Source organism: Geotrypetes seraphini, chromosome 1 (genome assembly GCF_902459505.1).
Source record: "Geotrypetes seraphini chromosome 1, aGeoSer1.1, whole genome shotgun sequence".
Lineage (NCBI taxonomy): Eukaryota > Metazoa > Chordata > Amphibia > Gymnophiona > Dermophiidae > Geotrypetes > Geotrypetes seraphini.
Window position 1 is genome coordinate 65,077,381 of NC_047084.1, and position 19,418 is coordinate 65,096,798.

The window sequence follows — 19,418 nt, forward strand, 5'->3', positions numbered from 1 at the left end:
CCCTTTGCAGGTCCTCACACTCCTCCCTGGACCTAACTCTGCCGCACAGTTTGGTATCGTCTGCAAATTTTATAACCTCGCACTTTGCCTCCTTTTCCAGGTCATTGATAAATATGTTGAAGAGTAACGGCCCCAGCACCGATCCCTGTGGCACACCGCTCGTGACTCCCCACCAGTCAGAATATTGGCCCTTTACTCCGACCCTCTGCAGTCTACCCGACAACCAGTGCTCGATCCATCTGTGCACATCCCCTCCCACCCCGTGGTTCCACAGCTTCCTAAGCAGCCTTTCATGTGGTACCTTGTCGAAAGCCTTTTGAAAATCGAGGTAAATGATGTCTATGGGTTCCCCATTGTCCACCCGACTGCTTATTCCCTCAAAGAAGTACATGAGGTTCGTTAAGCATGACCTTCCCTTGCAGAATACGTGCTGGCTTGTTCTCAGTAGGCCATTTCTCTCGATGTGCTCGCAAATGCCGTCCTTGATCATAGCTTCCACCATCTTCCCTATAATTGAAGTCAGGCTCACCGGCCTGTAGTTCCCGGGGTCACCCCTTGATCCCTTCTTGAAGATAGGTGTGACATTCGCCAATTTCCAGTCCTCTGGTACCTCTCCAGTTTTCAAGGATAGGTTGCAAACATACTGGATTGTGCCCGCTATTTCTTGTCTTAGTTCCTTCAGAACCCTTGGGTGGATCCCGTCCGGGCCCGGTGATTTGCCGCATTTTAACCTGTCTATCTGTTTGAGGACATCCTCCTTACTTACCTCTATGTGCTCCAATTTTTCAGCCTGTTCCCCACTCATGAGCTCCTCTGAGTCCGGTATATTAGATGTGTCTTCTCTCGTGAAGACCGACGAGAAGAACGTGTTCAACCTCTCAGCTACCTCTTTATCCTCCTTAATCACTCCCTTCCTATCCCCATCATCCAACGGCCCCACCTCCTCTCTCGCTGGCCGCTTCCCCTTTACGTAACTGAAGAATGCCTTGAAGTTTTTCGCCTCCCTGGCCAGCCCCTCTTCGTATTTCCCTTTTGCTTTTCTAACCTCTCGGTGGCATTCCTTTTGGCATTTCCTGTGCGCCTGATGATTTTCCTCCGTTGGGTCCTTTTTCCATCTCCGGAAGGATACTTTTTTGTCATTTATTGCCCTCTTTACTTCTGTTGAGATCCAAACCGGGTCCTTTGACCGCTTGTTCTTGCAGCCTTTCCTGAAACTGGGGACGTACATTCTTTGTGCTTCCTGCAGGGTGTCCCTGAATAGGGTCCAGGCGCTTCCTACAGTCTCCATCCTAAAGATGTTTCTGAGCTTCCTCTGGATTTTCTTCTTTGTGGATATTTTGGGGTCAATTCCTTTTGTTTTTTGCTCTGAGCTTCCTCCCCACCATTTCCCTCATAGCAATATAGTTCCCTTTCCTGAAGTTGAGCACAGTTGTTGCGGTCCTCCTTACTATGGGTGTCCCCCTTTCTAATTTGAATCTGATCGCATTGTGGTCACTGTTGCCTAGTGGTCCTCCCACTTCTACCCCTCTTGCAGGCCCCCCTAATCCGTTTAGGATGAGGTCAAGAGTAGCACTCCCTCGCGTCGGTTCCCTGACTAGTTGCTCCATGAAGCAGTCCCTCACAGCTTCTACAAATCCTGTTTCCCTAGTGCAGTTGGAGTGACCCGTACTCCAGTCTATCCCCGGGTAGTTGAAGTCCCCCATCACTGTTACACTTCCAGTCCTGCACTCCTGTCTCAGTTCAGCTTCCAAGTCATGTCCGACTCCTTCCAGCGTACCAGGTGGGCGATAGTACAGCCCCAGTTTTATGCCTGCACCCTTGTTTCCCGGCAATTTGACCCATAGCAATTCCAGCCCTTCTGCCTTCGTTGCCATATCCATCCCGACCGAGTAGATAGAGTCCTTTATATATAGTGCTATGCCTCCCCCCTTCTTGTGGGTCCTGTCCCTCCTGTAGAGCTTGTACCCTGGCAGCGCCACATCCCATTGATTCTCCTCTGTCCACTATGTTTCTGTAATTCCAATTATATCCAGGTCTTCCCCCTTGGCCACGACCTCTAGTTCGCCCATCTTGGCCATGAGGCTTCTTGCATTTGCGTATAAGCACCGCAGGTCCCAGAAGAAACACTTTTTCCTGGCAAATGTTGAACTTGGCTCCTAAGTAAATCATCACCTGTCCTGGAGACTTATTTTTAGATAAACTGATTATCCATCCTAAGTCCTGCAATAGCTACATTACTTGTACAGCGGCAATCTCATCCTCCTGGTAAGACTGCTCTTATTAGCCAGCCACCTAAATAAGGCAAATTGAACAATTGGTTAAGTACAAAATTGAGCAATTGGTTGAGTACAATAATTTCCCAGACTCGGTCTTATTACACCTTTTGGAAATCTATGAAAACGTATCTTTTTGAAAAATTTGTGAATTAAATGTCACTTATACTCTGTATTCTTTAAGAATGTATTGTCACTGAACTGTTCAGTCTCTTTTGAATGTGAACCGCCTAGAACTAAATGGTATGGCGGTATACAAGAATAAAGTTTATTATTAAAATACCTTCTTTGCACAAAGCAACCACAACCACTACCGTAACCTTGGAGGTAGTCCCAGGAGCTGTAGCCAGGCCAAAAGAAGGGAATGAAAAAGTTGGAAATGGTGACCCAAGACTGCAAATCATAGAATGCACTGATGAGTATATCTGATAGGGCTATGAAAGTATGACTCTGAAGTCTAGATAAGTGAGAAACTCTTGACTTAACAGTACAATAACTGTTCTGAGTATCTTTGATAAATCGTTTGTCTTGAGATATGCATTACTCAAAAGAATCCCTATTTCATTGGGCTATAAAATAAATTGAATAATGTCCAGTCTTCAGTTGGAACTGGTAATACCTCTCTATTACTAATCATTTCTATAGCATTACTCGATATGTGTGGCACTGTACACATTTCTGTGATCCATCAAACACCGTGCTATTTTCAACAAGATGCGAACTATAAACCAGGCAGATCTTTGCGATCTGAAAATAAAAATGTATTAACCTCAAGGAAGCAAGGTTACTATGTAGACACCAGAGCAATGACATTCTGCATAGTAACCTTGTTAAGGTGTGGAATGCTTTGGTGGGTCAGTTGTGACAATTTATTGATCGGCTTCAATTCAAGAAACAGCTAAAAACCCAATTGTTTGTCACCGCATTCTTATGATTTAACAGTTCTTTGGAAAAGAAAAGATAGTTCTTCCCTGTTGATTTTAAGATTTTAGTTTGGCATAATTATTATGTTTGTTTTAACACATGTGAACCATTTAGTTCTTAAGCAGTATAGAAAAATTTTAAATACGGGTACTTTCTCTGCCCCTTCTAGACTTACAAACTAATTTTTTTGTGCCTGGGGAAATGGAGGGTTAAGTGACTTGCCCAGAGTCACAAGGAGCTGCAGTGGGACTTGAACCCAGTTCCCCAGGATCTCAGTCTGCTGAACTAAGCATTAGTCTACTCCTCCACACCTAACCAAACTAAGCCTAACCAAAATCATGGCTAGCTGTAAAGCAGCTGTCTTGATTCAAGAACAAGAAGATTTCAGAAATGCGTCAGGAAAGGAAAGAATGAATTCTAAGGCATCTTCAAGAACCCAAGCTATTCAGGTAAAACAACTTTAAACCCAAGCTTTTCTGGTAAAACAACTTTAAATAACCTCCTACCACCAGCACCAAAAGACAGACTCACAAACTGAAAGATTTAAAGGCACCAACAGTTCCTGCTGAAAAGACTCTGCCCTCTCTTCAACATTCTCAAAAAGGCTGCCCTCAGGCAGCCTTCAAAAAAGTAAATCCAGTATGCTGAATACCACTCAATCTGCCTAGCCTCAACATCTAGAACAGGGGTGCCCAACGCGTCGATCGCGATCGACCAGTAGCTCAGGAAGGCAACTCGAGTCGATCGCACTCGTGTTGCCGTCCTGATCTACCGGCCGATCATCCTTCCTCTCCAGTGTTCTCCCTAGGGCCTTTTAGCTGGGCGGTTCGCCCAGCTGTCATCTGCCGCTGCTGAACATTAAACCCCCCCCAAAAAAAAAAACCGGCTTGGAAATTTCAGCCCCTAGCGAACTTATGCTCCAGGCTCTAACGTGTGCGTGCAGGCTTCTCTTCTCTTCCCTCCGAAACCGGAAGTTATGTCCGGGGGGGGGGGGGGAGAGAAGGGAAGCCTGCACGCACATGTTGAGAGCCCTGAAGCAAGCGTTCGCTACGGGCTAATGCGGGAGACAGGTTAGTGAAGCATTTGTTCTTCTTCCTGCCGGGTCCTGCCTACTTTCTGTTTCCGCGAAGGCAGCATTTCCCCCAATAGGTTGATCACGATCTTGGGCTGATCAGCCTTCCTCTTCCCGACGGCAGAATTGACGTCGGGGAGAGGAATGCTGGTTGGCCGAAGCAGGGAGAGCTTGGGGCCTGTTATTGGTGGCGTTTGGGTCCTGGTCCCCGATGGTAATGGCAGTGGCAGTGGCTTGGGGGAGGGCAGGGAGAAAGAAGGAAAGAAGAGAAACAGAAAAAAAAGAAAGGGAGGCAGAGAGAAAGAAAGGGCAGGGAAGAGGAAGGAAAAGTTGGGGGGAAGGAATGAGGTCTGGAGGAGAAGAAGCATACAGGCTAAAAGAAGGGAAGAAAGATTGTATGCACAGTCAGAAGAAGAAAGTGCAACCAGAGACTCATGAAATCACCAGACAAGGTAGGGAAAATGATTTTATTTTAAATTTAGTGATCAAAATGTGTCTGAATTTATATCTGCTGTCTATATTTTACACTAAGGTCCCTTTTTACTAAACCGCAATAGAGGTTTTTAGCGCAGGGAGCCTATGAGTGTCGAGAGCAGCGCTGGGCATTCAGCGCAGCTCCCTGCGCTAAAAACTGCTATCGTGGTTTAGTAAAAAGAGAGGGGGTATATTTGTCTATTTTTGTATGTTTGTTACTGAGGTGATAGTGCTTAGAGTCATCTGCTTTGACCTCTTTGAAAAACCCTGGAATAGGAATGATGATTAACATTTTCTATGCATACAGTGTGCTTTGTGGTTTTTTTTTATTTTATTGTTGGTAGATCATTTTGACTTGGTCATTTAAAAAGTAGCTCGCAAGCCCAAAAAGTGTGGGCACCCCTGATCTAGAATCTCAGAAACAGCTACAGTAGAGTAAGCATGTCAAACTCGTGGCATAGGGCCGCATGTGACCCACAACAAACATTTTTGCGGCCCAGCCAAAGTAATCCAATAAGTCATAACTTGTGTCGTGAAAATTCTCCCGCAATCCATTGGTGCAGCACAGTTGCCTATCTAACCCAGTCGAAAACAACGATACAATATACGAGTATAACCAGTTGCTTATTCTTATTACCTACTATGATGTGGATACCTTTGGTACGAGAGACAAGTTCACGCCTCTAGTCATAATGCACTGTTACCCCCCACTAATACAAGCAGTGAATCAGATGATAATATTAATACCTACCACGCCATTAGATTTGCTTGGTGCGCCTAACAAGAAATATTTCACCTTTGGAGTACAATAAAAATACGAGTATAAGTTTATTTCCGTTACACTTATTAATTTGTGCAATTATTCTGTCTCTGATAAATTAATATTTAAGAAAAGATATTGATTTGTATTGAAATGTTTTATTTTTTTGTGTTAACAATTATTCATTTATTTCAGGATTTTGTATTCAGTATGTCTTTATCGAAACTAAGGGCTCCTTTTACTAAGCTGCGGTACAGTTTTTAGCGCATGCAGAATATTAGCACGCGCTATCCCTGTGCTACAGGGCTAGAACCAACGCCAGCTCAATGGTGGCGTTAGCATCTAGCGCGCGTGGCAATGTAGCGTGCGCTAAAACCGCTAGCGCAGCTTAGAAAAAGGAGCCCTAAGTGATAGTAAAACCAAACGAAAAATTGCTGATGAACATCAAAATTTCCAAGAAAAGTAGGAATTCGAGTATTTTTACTGTGAAGTAAAAGATAAAATAATTTGCTTGATATGTAATAATGCTCTTAGTGTGTCAAAGTTATATAACATTAAACATTACTATGAATAGCATAAATCAAAATATGACAATTACGAAGGATTAATGAGACAAGAAAAGTTGAAAGAGCTCAAGTTGGAACTGAAAAAAATGACAGTTCATGTTTACTAAAGTATCGAAAGAAAGTGAAGCAGCGGTGCATGCAAGCTACGCCTTGTCGGAGTTCATAGCTAAAGTCAGTCAAAACCTTTTACCAAAGGTGATTTAATCAATTAATGTCTAATTAAAGCTGCAGAAATTATTTTGAGGAACTGGAAAAACTGGGATTGGTTAAATTATACTTTTTGGTGGGAATCTCTTTGCCATACTTTTAAAATGGAATGCATGATGGCCATACAACAGGGACATTATAGGAAATTTATGGATGTTTGGGAGCCACTGACAAATTTCTGTAAGGAGTGATTGTTGATTTTACCCTTTGATCATGCACGTTCTGGGTGGGTGGGTGGGGAGATACTTTTAATTTGAGTGCAACTGTTAGATATGTAGAAAGGGGGGACAATATATGTATTTGTTATAAAATATAATTTGATAGAATTTTAAGTGCTGTTAAAGTGTAAAATGTCTATATATCATGTTGCACTTACTTTTGGCTTTAAAAAGATTAAAAAAAAAAAAAAAAAGCTGCTGAAATTGTTTGTCCTGCTTGAAGTACAGTTGCAGAAAGAATTACTGATTTGGCCTGCAATTTAAGTGATCAGTTGAAAGCAAAATCTTCTAGTGTGATGACAGTACAGACATTGGGGAAGTAGCTTAATTAGCGGGGTTTCTTCATGCTTGTGACACAAATTTCAACATTTTTTTAGGAATTATTGGAACTAGTATTACAGCAGGACAAGATATATTTAATTGTGTTTATGAACTTCTATAAAAATACAATTTACGTCTTTCAAAACTAACTTCTGTAGCTACAGATGGAGCTCCTTCAGTGGCTGGAAAAACCAACGGTTTTGTGGCATTAATGAGAAAAAAACCAAAGTGAAACTTGTGGCGGATCCAACATTCATCATATGCATTGCATTCTACATCAAGAAGTATTATGCACAAAGGTAATGGAAAATGTGTTGACATTTGTCAAAAAACATATCAATTTCATAAGATCAAGGCTTAAATCAGCGACAATTCTCTGCTTTAAGTGAATGAGAAAGCAAATATTCCGGTTTGTCCTACTTTACTGAGGTATGTTGGCTATCCTGCCCAAGGTCCTTAAACAATTCTGGGACTTGAAAGAAGAAATATGTCAGTTTTTAATAACTAAAAATCAAGACACAAGGTTGTTTTCTGATCCAGTATGGTTACAAGATTTATCCTACATCCTTCAAAAAAACAAAAATTTACTTGAGATGAGTTGCTGGTAGTAACGATTAGCAAAAGCACAGAACACACCCACATATTTAAAAAAACACAAAACCCCAAAGCAAATTGAAGATTGCAGAAGGAGAGATGCCCATTCTCCTTTACTTGCACAACCTCCGGACACCCACCCCTGGCAGCAGGAGAGATGCCCACTCATTTCCGCCACGCTCGCACAACCTCCAGACAGCCACCCCTGGCATCGGAAGAGATGCCTACTCTCTCCCACCACGCTCCCACAACCTCCAGACACCCACCCTGACAGCCGGAGAGATGCCCACTCTCTCCCACCGCACTCACACAATCCCTGACTGTACCATACACCCCCAATCCCCCGCAGTGGGAGGAATGCCCACTCCCTCCCGCCATCGCCCAACCCCTCAACAACTCCCTCCTTGTGCCCCTGACAACCCCACCCCCGCCCTTCCCTATCTTAGCTGTCTGGGCCAATCAGAGCCTTAGGCCCCTCCCCTTACGTCTTACAATAAATTTTTTAAAAGTATATACAGTATATTAAAACAGGGAATTTAAATTAAAAAAAAAAAAAGCATCATTGCAGGAATGCACAAAAAAAAAGAAACAAATGACCAGAGACAGAAATTGGGGGAAGAGGGAAAAATACAATATTTACAAAAGAAAAAGGCCTTACAAAAAGGGAGGGGGGTGGGGGTTAAAACAAATGTTCTGTGCTGATAGAGATTAAATCATCTTAGATTGTATATGCATCCTTAAACAGAAAGGTTTTTAGATTCAACTTTTGGTCATTTGCCTAGGGGACATTGGGTGCTGTGTAGGAAGATGAGTTTATTGGCCAAGAAATGTATTCTTCAATATTGGACAGTCCCTGACCCTCTGAAGTTTTGGCATTGGCAGAACCAGGTAAATCAATTGGCCATCTGGGAGGCAAGAGATGCTGGAGGGGCTAAGAAGCGAAAGATGTTGTTTTTGCATATCTGGGAGCCATATCTGCAAGCCTTACATCCCAAAGGTCGTAGTGTGGTCTTAAGATGGGTGTCCTAATTTGGGCTCTCATTTAGATGAAATGAGATTGTATTGGTGTGTCCTGGTGAGGTGGGGTAGAGAATACTATTGTAAGGGGGGGGACTTGGTTGAGGGGAGGTGGGGTATATTGATAGGTTCGAACATATAGTCATGTATAGAATAAGTCGGATTTGGTGGGGAGGGAGGTTGAATGGCATTCTTTAAATTCATAATAGTCCAGCTGTTACGTTTTATTTATATATGCTTCTTATTTATTTTATTTGATGCATTATTGTTATACTATGCACCTTGGGGTGCCCTTATGTTGTATTTGAAGTTGTCTGCATCAATACAAATTGTTTGAACCTAGATTCAACTTATATAGTGGAAAGGCTGTTTCTTGTCTAAGATGGCTTGGAAGAGCATTCCATTAATGATGGAGCAGCAACAGAAAAAATGGTTTTGCATGTGAGGGAGCCAGGAAGTGGTGTACAAATGCAGTGAAGCAATTCGAAAGCGACTAGTACATACTAAGATGAAGAATCTTTCCTGTATGTGCTCCATCAGTGACATCACTCGTGCTGTCAGGACTGGTGACAGGTCAAAAGCGCGCGACGACTACCCAGCGCAGACAACTGAGCACAAGGTGGAAGCGCGCCGAAGAAAAACAGTATTTTAAACGGCTCCGACGGGGGTGTGTGGGGGGGAACCCCCCCACTTTACTTAACAGAGATCGTGCCGGCGTTGTGGGGGGTTGTAACCCCCCTCTATACTGAAAACTTCACTTTTTCCCTAAAAAAGAGGGAAAAAGTTAAGTTTCCAGTAAATGAGGGGGGTTACAACCCCCCAAACCCCCCACAACGCCGGCGTGATCTCTATTAAGTAAAGTGGGGTGGGGGTTCCCCACCAACACCCCCCATCGTAGCTCCTTAAAATACTGTTTTTCTTCGGCGCGCTTCTACCTTGCGCTCAGTTGTCTGCGCTGGGTTGTCGGCACACCTTTGTCGTCGCGCGCTTTTGTCTATGAACCTCATGCTTGATCTCAGAACAATGTTTCACCCTCTAATCCAATCATGACTAATTAGAACCATTAATCCATTTAGGAACTGGCCCCCTAAACGAATGATTTGATATATAAGCCTGTATATATTTTTCTACATTTTGAGACAAACAATAATACAGTAATAAAGAAAGCAAGTCAGGACCAGCTCTATGGCTCAGGCTGTAGTGTATGTTCAGATTCTCCTTATACCAGGGTTAGTCAGACCTGAATGCACCACGGAAGCTGTGTGTTTAAGCTTTGGAGAAAGGAATCTTTTTGGTCTCTGAAAGTCAAGCAGAAATGAGAAACGCACCCTCCCAACTCTCAAGCTAGCACCACAAATAGCTTTCTGGTTATGCCATCTAGGGAGAAAGAGTGGCAAAATTCACAGAGAAAAATAAAATCCAACAAAACAACCCCCCCCAAAGGAAAAATACTTGAATTGCTGAAAATACCCACCCCTATTTAAAAAAAAAAACTACAAAACAGGCAAACTGGTGATATGAAGAACTATATAACAAAATTCAGTTGCTATAACTGATCAAGAACACTACGATTTCTCTGTACATGAAATATTCACTTTCCAAACCTTACAGTTATATAAAGTAACTGCTTTTGTAGAGAAGTCAATGACACTTTCTCCACCAGTAGTAAGTGCTCCTACTGAGAACGCGTATTTTGTATTTGGCTTCAGCTTGTCCACTGTATATGACTTTACTTCTGGGTTTCCAATGGTAAATTTACATACCACAGAACCATCTAAAATGAAAACAAAACCATTAGTGTAAACTTGTACTTGACAAGAACAAGCTGCTGTATACAAAAAATACTTTTAAAATACGTCACACATTAAAAACAAATGTAAAAAGCTGACAGTAATCTTATGGTTTATTTTTTTTTTATTTTATGTTCAAATGTTGTGATTCTCTCTAGGCATTTTCTGTGCTAAAGCAGCTAATAGGTTAGATCAGGGATCTCAAAGTCCCTCCTTGAGGGCCGCAATCCAGTCGGGTTTTCAGGATTTCCCCAATGAATATGCATTTAAAGCAGTGCATGCACATAGATCTCATGCATATTCATTGGGGAAATCCTGAAAATCCGACTGGACTGTGGTCCTCAAGGAGGGACTTTGAGACCCCTGGGTTAGATGAATGGATTGATAGATAGGACCTTTATACACATCACTTAGAGAAAAGCATGGGGAGATTAAAGGCAGAATTGTTGAGGCTGTATTAGATGTTTATATTTTCAGCATCCCACTATCTAACATACACAGTGGCCTCTTCTCTGCCCCTCCCCCTACACACTCCTTCCCCCCTCCTGTCACGCATGTGTACCACTTCCCTTCCGCCGTACTTCTATAATGTTCCTGGCGCGAGCACCTGCATAGGCTCTCCCTATGACATCAATTCCTAGGCGCGGGTCCAGGAAGTGACCTCAGAAGAGCTGACAGTGGCCCGACAGCAGGTTAGGAGTTGCTGCTCGCTTGCTAGGAACATTACAGAGAAGGGAAGAGGCACATGCGTGTGACAGTGGGGATGTGGGAAAGGAGCAGGATGGGGGGATGGAGAAGATGGATGCCACGCCCCTATAAAGATGGCACCCTGGGTGGACTGCTACTCCCCACACCCTCTTTACTACGATACTGAACATACATTTAAATAAACATAAAAATAAGCTCAAACCTGCAAGCTTTTTGTCATAAGCACAAGAGAAAAAAGAAAATCTTAAAGTCTGATTGATTTATCTACAATATTCTTTCACAGGGTATTGATAAATCTCTGACAAATCTGAAGGCTTTAAAGACTTATTAACCTCACATATTTATTAAAAGTAAAGAATTCCAAAGCACTGGTGTCAAACAAAATAGAGCAGAATGTCTAGTACAATGATTCTTAAGCTTTGAGACACGATCCCTTTAAGAATCTGATGAAAGCTATGGACCCCTTTCCCTGAAATATTCACATAAACACAACTTTGCATGCAATGAATATAATGTACTTTTATTTATCAAGATTTGATTATCTCATACATGGCATACACAAAGTATTATTAAACTTTAAAGTAAATAATCTAAAAAAAAAACAACACAAAAAAACAACCACTCATTTTTATGCAAAAAGTAATGGCCACTCATAATTATGAAATACAATCTTCTTGTGCAAATTAAAACTGATCAATACTCTATGTTTTCTACTACCATTACTACTGCTACTAACATAAGAACTAGAGAATGACACGGGGAGCGATCCCCGCAGCGAACCGCTGCGTGGCTGCGGTTTGGCTGCGGGTTATGGTGACCTCATTAGCAAATCGCCGCAGACGCGGGGACAAATCCTTTCACCGCCCGCAAAAACGGTGAATAGATTTGTCCCCGCAGGCCAATGTCCCCCCTTCTAGGAACCGCTATTTACCTGTGTTTCACCGTGTTCGTGACCGGGTGTTAGATGTCTCCGCCATGTTGTCTGTCTCCTCCAACTTTCGATCCAACTCGCACGTTGCCGCATTTACTCTCGATCCAACTTGCATTTGTCAGATCAACCCTTCCTGCCAATAGAACCCGCCCCCCCCCCCCCCCCCCCGACGATCGCCGGCAGGAAGGTGCTCAGCCCTTCATGCCGACAGAACCAGCCCTCCCCAACGATCGCGGCAGGAGGATATCCAACCCCTCCTGCCAGCTCCCCAACAGCCCCCTATATCGCCAATAGGAGGGTGCCCAACCCCTCCTGCCGGACCCTCCCCCAACAAACCCCGCCATCCCGAAACACCACCCTTAGTCTTACTTTCCAAGTTGGACCGGACAGCTCCTCGCTCGTCTGGCCAGCAGGCCTGCCTCCGTCCAAATGAGGCGGGCCCGCCCCTCCCCTCCCCTGCCTAACCCACAGGATCCTAGGGCCTGATTGGCCCAAGCACCTAAGGCCCCTCCTATAGCGGGAGTGGCTTTAGGTGCCTAGACCAATCAGGCCCTAGGATCCTGTGGGTTGGGCAGGGTAGGGGCGGGCCCGCCTCATTTGGACGGAGGCAAGCCTGCTGGCCATACGTGTGAGGAGCCGTCCGGTCCAACTTGGAAAGTAAGACTAAGGGGGTTCCGGGGTGGGAGGGTTCGTTGGGGGGGGGGGTCCAGCAGGAGGGGTTGGGTACCCTCCTGCCGGCGATCTTAGGGGAGGCCATTGGGAGGACCGGCAGGAGGGGTTGGGTACCCTTCTGCTGCGATTGTTGGGAGGGCCGTTGGGGGGGTCTACAGGAATACACAGTCTAGTACCCGAACTCGCAATCTGGGCAACTGCAACTGGGCAACCTGATCCCGAAATCTGAGCAACTGCCTGCTGCCGTCGCGTATGCTGGGACTCCTGCCTTCGTGTATCTGCCGGATACGCGAAGGCAGAAGTCCCGGCATACGCGACGGCAGCAGGCAGTTGCAAATCAGCTGACGCTGGCGCAATCTTGCACACTGGGAAAGAAGAGAATCTCCGGCGTCAGCTAACTAGCAACCCCCCATCGTATGGGACACCTGCCTTCGCATATCTGCCGGATACACGAAGACAGGAGTCCCAGCAAAAGATGCAGCTGCAGGAAGTTGCTAGTCAGCTGACGCTGATGCCGGAGCTTCTCTTCCTGCCCAGTGTACACCAGGTACTGCTGGACAAGGGGAGGAGGGGAAGAAGGAAGGGAGAAAGGATACTGTTGGACAGGAGGGAAGGGGTACTGCTGGACAATGGGAACAGGGAAGGGAGAAGGGGTACTGCTGGACAAGGGGGAAGTAAAAGGAAGGGAGAAGAGGTACTGCTGAACCTGGCAGAAAAGGAGGGAAAGGAAAGGTGCTACACACTGGAGGGGAAGGTGAGATGGTGCATGGGGAGAGAGCATGTTGGGTTGTGGGGTGCGAAGGAGGGATACCACTGAGGGAAGAGGCAAGGACAGAGAGAGAAAGTGTACAGGAGGCAGAAAGTGTTGGACTCATGGAGAGGGCAAGATGGATGGGGAGGACAGAAAGGAGGGAAGGAGAAATGTTACACTGGGGAAGGGGGAGAGCGCAGAGAGTGAAAAGTTGGACTCATGGAGGGAGAGAGAGAGATGCTTGGTTGAGGGAAGGAGGATCAGAGGAGAAGCATACAGGAGGGGTTGGGTGCCCTCCTGTCGTGATCGCTGGGGGAAGGGGAGACTTGCAGCCGTAGCCGCGGTCACTATGCTAATCACGGCAGGGAGATCTTTGCCACGATTAGGTACAGCGGCCGCGTCTACTTACCATGTAGGCTAACATTGTAAGCATTAAAAGTACATGTCGTGTTTGTTTTTGTTTAGTTATTAACTAATATTTAACTAAGTTTTAAAGTTTTAAAGAATGTTTCCTTTATATGTAAATAAAGAAAAGTATATAAAATCGTACCCGTTTGAGGCTTTTATGTATGCAGCGGTGACGGGGCGGTGAATGGGGTTGCAGTGGCGGTGACGGGGCGGTGAATGGGGTGGCAGGGGCGGTGACGGGGCGGTGAAGGGAATGGCGGTGACGGGGCGGTGCAGAGGATGGTGAGACGGGGACGGGGCGGTGACGGGGACCAATTTTTTCACCGTGTCATTCTCTAATAAGAACATAAGAATAGCCTTACTGGATCAGATCAATTGTCCATCAAGCCCAGTAGCCCGTTCTCATGGTGGCCAATCCAGGTCACTAGTACCTGGCAAAACCCAAAGAGTACCAACATCTCATGCTACCAATCCAGGGCAAGCAGTGGCTTCCCCTGTCTTTCTCAATAATAGACTATGGACATTTCCTCCAGGAAATTGTCCAAACCTTTCTTAAGATTCAGAGAGCTACACGGTGTTTTGAAACAGCATAACATTGACAGCGTTATGCTCTGGAGATTTTTGTGTTAGATTTCCTGACGAAGATGGCGAAACGTAGTCCACTAGGTAACCACAACCCTTTAAAATATTCTAGAGATAAGTCTTTTAACTTATTATAAATCAAATAAGAAGTGTTGAATTTACAACATATTCAAATATTTAAAGCAGCGTCGAAAATCATTTAAGCTTTCAATCATTGACACATATGCAGGGATTAGGTGATGGGTTTTCCTATAGGGCTTGTCCCTGGGAGGGCTACACTCTTCTGAACATATGTAAGATTGAAAACTATTTTTGGTGCGATTAACAGTTACATTGAATTACTTGAACACATGTTATAATTGACATTTCATGTGTTTCATCTAACCTCTTTGCCCTGTTTAAGATTCATTGACTTGGTCTCCAAACCTTTCTTAAATCCAGCTATGCTATCCGCTCTTACCACAACATCTGGCAATGCATTCCAGAGCTTAACTATTCTCTGAGTGAAAAAATATTTCCTCCTATTGGTTTTTTTAAATATTTCCCTGTAACTTCATCGAGTGTCCCCTAGTCTTGGTAATTTTTGATGGAGTGAAAAATCGATCCACTTGTACTTATTCTACTCCACTCAGGATTTTGTAGACTTCAATCATATCTCCCCCTGACGTCTCTTTACCAAGCTGAAGAGCCCTAGCCTTTTTAGTCTTTCTTCATACAAGAGGAGTTCCATCCCCTTTATCATCTTGGTCACTCTTCTTTGAACCTTTTCTAGTTCCGCTATATCTTTCTTGAGATAAGGAGATCAGAATTGAACACAATACTCCATGTTGTTTACCTGACAACTCCAGAGTCTCAGCTCCCTTCAGACTGCACACATCATGAAGGACTTTCACATAGATATGGTAGGCACTGATAAAACCAGGCTGGGAATCATCAGTAGGATAGCTATCCCAAGTCAGAGAGAGTGCATTGGGTTTAATCTTGACAATTTTCACAGTAGGTTTCATTATTGGAGCTAAGAAATAAACAAAAAAATATGAATTTTAGTCATTTTCTGTAGAAAAAAGAAAGAGGGCAATTAAGTGCCATTTGTAGCCTATTTTATAAAGATCCATAAGTGCCTACAGGACTCAACAAATTGTATTTATTTCTTAAATTTCTAGACCGCCTATGACTAAGCGGTAAACAAATGAAACATTCATAAAAGTTCAAAGACAGTACAATTACAAAATACTTTCAATTACAGTGCAATCACGTAATATCTTAATCCACTAAAAATAATGTCAAAAAAACTGGAGGAAATTATATGTTGTCAATCTTCAATAAGTATAGTGCAATAATCGTAGTTCAAGCTTCTTATTAAATATACCTACTAACAAAATTTCAGAGAAAAGCCTCCACATGCAGTTGTGTCTTAAAATTTTTCTAAACAGTAAACGGTCATAACAGGTCCTCAGAATGCCAGGGAGGGAATTCCATAATTTTACTCCCGCCACGGACACACTTTCCTTTCTAGATTTAGCATACCGAACAGTTTTCTCCTTCATAGAGATCAATCTCATAGTACATAGTCAATCTAGCTTTTCTCAGGATCTAGGACCCAACCCCCAAAATCATGGAGCTAAACAACTAGAATTTTTTTTTTGCCCTTTGATAAATTGTCCAATCAGATGCTCAAGGTGCTATGTAGCAAACGTTTTATTACAGTAGCAGGGAAGAAGTGGATAAAAAACTAACGGTATCCTTATCACCCACTTACCTGCAGCCTATATGACAATACAGAGAGGCTTTAGGATGCAGCTGCTGGGGAAATGGGGGAGCAGCCAAAGATGCAGCTGTAAGGCATTGGTGAGGGGTGCACCCACTGACTGCTAAAGCTGCAGCTACTAGGTGTGGGAGGGGTGAACTCCCCACCCACACACCTGCCCGCATAATCTACAGTACAGTGGTACCTCAGTTTACGAGTGCACCGGTTTGCAAGTGTTTTGCAAGACGAGCAAAACATTCGCAAAATCGTTGCCTCGGAAACCGAGCTTGCCTCGATTTGCGAGAGGCGCCCCCCACGATCCGGCATCCCCCCACTCGCGTCGCACCCCCCCCACCACGATCTGAAATCCCCCAGCACCCACCCGAACACGCTGCTTACCCCCATCTGGCCACCGGCACCAACGCACAGGACATTTTAGCCAACATGGCTATTTGGTGCCTGAGGTTTGTCAAGCTATCTACACTTATATGTCTTTATAACAAATCTGCATAAATCATGCCTAAAATGTTGTGGACATTTTAATAGCTAGAAGGGTAGCTGTCAGAGTACAGAGCCTGTTTCCAAACAGAAAGTGCACAGTTTGCCCTAAACACAGACAGGACCCAGGGTAGATCGGAAGATTTGACTTATTCATGTGCAGCATTTCAGGAATCCCCAAGAGCATAGCCATCAGTTTTCTGGAATGGTGAAGAGTTCAGATGAGGCTTGGTTTCCTTGCTAGAACCAAAGAGAGGCTTGAAGGGGAAGAGGGGTACTTAAATGGACCTTGGGGAAAAAGCCTTCAGACAGTAGTAGAGCAGCAGTCTGCTGCTTTAAAACATAAAATGCACGTGCAAGTAAATAAGAGTAATTAATATATAAACAATCATAAATATGACAAAAAAAATTTGTGAAGATATAGTTAAGACCTCATGTGTAATACAGAATGTTTTGTAGCATACCTAATTCTTTAATATACCCTGTTTTCTTCTCCAGTAGATGAGCTCCATCAACCTTAGATGTGTAGACCTGGAAACTATATCTCACTCCAGGCTGAAAAGCAGCTATATAATAAGACAAGTTGCAAAAGAAGAAGTCAGTAGTGTAATATCAACACGCATTCCAATATACTAAGACTTACCTGCAAAATTTGATAAGGGCTATAGCTGAAGTCGTATTATAACTTATGCCTCATAATCAAACATTGTAAGCAAAGTATTCTAAATGTTTCATCAGTGGATGAACAAATTGTCCCTTATCCTATATAGCAGTGTTCTTCAACCTTTTTACACCCGTGGACCGGCAGAAAAAAAAGAATTATTTTGTGGACTGGCACACTACTAGGACTAAAATTTAAAAACCCTGTTTCCGCCCCATATCCACGAGCTCGGTCCCCACAAATCATCTGAACCCATCCACACAAGCCTCAGTTATGATTTTAAATTGAATGTATTTTATTAAAGTATAAAAAGAAACAATATTCTGTACAATTGTCATTTTATAAATACAAATAATTCAGAGCAAGAATCAACAAAACCCCTGTCTCCCCTCCCCTTCACATATATCCCCTCTAGTATCAAGAAAACTGAACAAGCCAAATTATTACAGAATGCTACACAGAAATATCATGCTAACAGAATACTGCAGTCACACATGACAGGAATAGTTTTAGGGGAGTGCAACTAGGTCAGAGAGCGCCCTAAGCCAGCTGGAAGCTAAAGAAGCACTTCCTTGGTTTTGCAGTCCCCATTTATGTCTAACACCAGCTCTAGCAGGATATATATTTCAAATCTGTTATATTCTAATCACAAAATAGAAATAAAATTATTTTTTTCTACCTTTTGTCATCTCTGGTTTCTGCTTTCAATCTTCTTTTCACTCTCTTCCTTCCAGCATCTGCCCTCTCTGTCTCTTCAATCCAGCATCTGCCCCTTCCATCCACTGTCTGTCCTCTCCCCCTTCCATATGGTATCTGTCTTCTTTCTATGTCCCTCTCCCCTTTCCATCCAGCTTGTACCCCTCTCTCCTTTTTACATGATTCATTCCAGCTTCATTGCTCTCATTTTTATCTCTCCTACACCAGATCTATCATCGTTATCCCTCTCTTGCTTATTTTTCTGCTGACCCCTTCCTATCATTAATCTCTCTACTTTCTCATGCCTGTGTCTCCCCTTCCCCTCCTCTAATCTCTCTGCCAGCTTTCCTTCCTTTTTTCCTTCTCCCTTCCCTCCTCCTCCTGTCCAGCAGTAACTCTCTTCCCTTCCTCCCCTCCCAGCAGCATCTCTCCTTCTCCCTCTCCAGTAGCAGCTGTCCCTTTTTTTCCTTGCCCAGCAGCTTCCCAGATTCCTTTCCCTCCTCCCCTCCCAGAAGCATCTCTCCTTCTCCTTCTCCAGTAGCAGCTGTCCCTTTTTTTTCCTGGCCCAGCAGCTTCCCAGATTCCTTTCCCTCCTCCCCTCCCAGAAGCATCTCTCCTTCTCCTTCTCCCTCTCCAGTAGCAGCTGTCCCTTTTTTCCCCTGCCCAGCAGCTTCTGATAGTGGCTTTCTCCCCTCCCAGCAGCTCTTCTTACTTCCCAGCGCAGCGATTCAGGAAGGCAGCCTCGGGTCCTTTGTTGGGTCAGGCCGCCTCTGAGGAAAGAGGAAGTTGCATCATCAGAGGCAGCCGCGACTCAGCAAAAGCCCCGAGGCTACCTTTGTGAATCGCTGCGCTGGGAAGTAAAGGAGAGCTGCAGAGAGGGGAGAAAGCCACTGTCGGAGGCTCCCCAAGATCTCTCCGGCCCAGCGCACGCTTCAGATTTTGATCTTGCCGGCCCTGCGCGGACCGGCAGGAAGTTGAAGTAAGTCAATCTTGCCGGCCCTGCACAGACCGGCAAAAATTTCCTGCAGACCGACACCGGTCCGCGGACCGGCGGTTGAAGAACTGTGCTATATAGTATCGAATGACACATGTAAGAAATGTATTTCAAATCCGCATTTTATTTATCATATTTCAGCCTATGCATTAAGAATATACATAGAAAAAAAAAGCAGTTTGGTTCATTTTCAGATCACTTTTCATTCACTCATTTAATTTGTTATACAGTATTTATTTCCATCACAGTCAAGGGGGAAATTTTTTTGTACTTGCTTTATATCTGCCAATAAGCAGCAGCAGGGACAATATCATCCCAAGACACCAACAGCTATATAAACCACATTACTGTGATAGGGGCCAAGCTTAAGCAATTAAGAGAGGGCATAACAGCAGAAACACTGGAATGAATGCTCCAAGGAGTTCCACTTTTCATTATACAGTTCCAGCTTTCAGGTTACATAGTAACATAGTAGATGACGGCAGATAAAGACCCGAATGGTCCATCTAGTCTGCCCAACCTGATTCAATTAAATTTTTTTTTTTTAATTTTTT

At 44.0% G+C, this 19,418-nt stretch overlaps 1 protein-coding gene across 1 annotated transcript in view; it reads right to left on the reverse strand.

Annotated features, from left to right (window-relative positions):
• The window catches only part of OSMR (oncostatin M receptor), a 204,052-nt gene that overhangs the window by 43,877 nt on the left and 140,757 nt on the right, over positions 1-19,418 (reverse strand). Inside the window, exons 14-16 of the mRNA XM_033932579.1 lie at positions 16,978-17,079; positions 15,104-15,283; positions 10,036-10,200 (exon numbers count right to left, since the gene is read on the reverse strand). Coding sequence (XP_033788470.1) covers positions 10,036-10,200; positions 15,104-15,283; positions 16,978-17,079 — 447 coding nt within the window. The remainder of the gene's footprint in view (positions 1-10,035; positions 10,201-15,103; positions 15,284-16,977; positions 17,080-19,418) is intronic.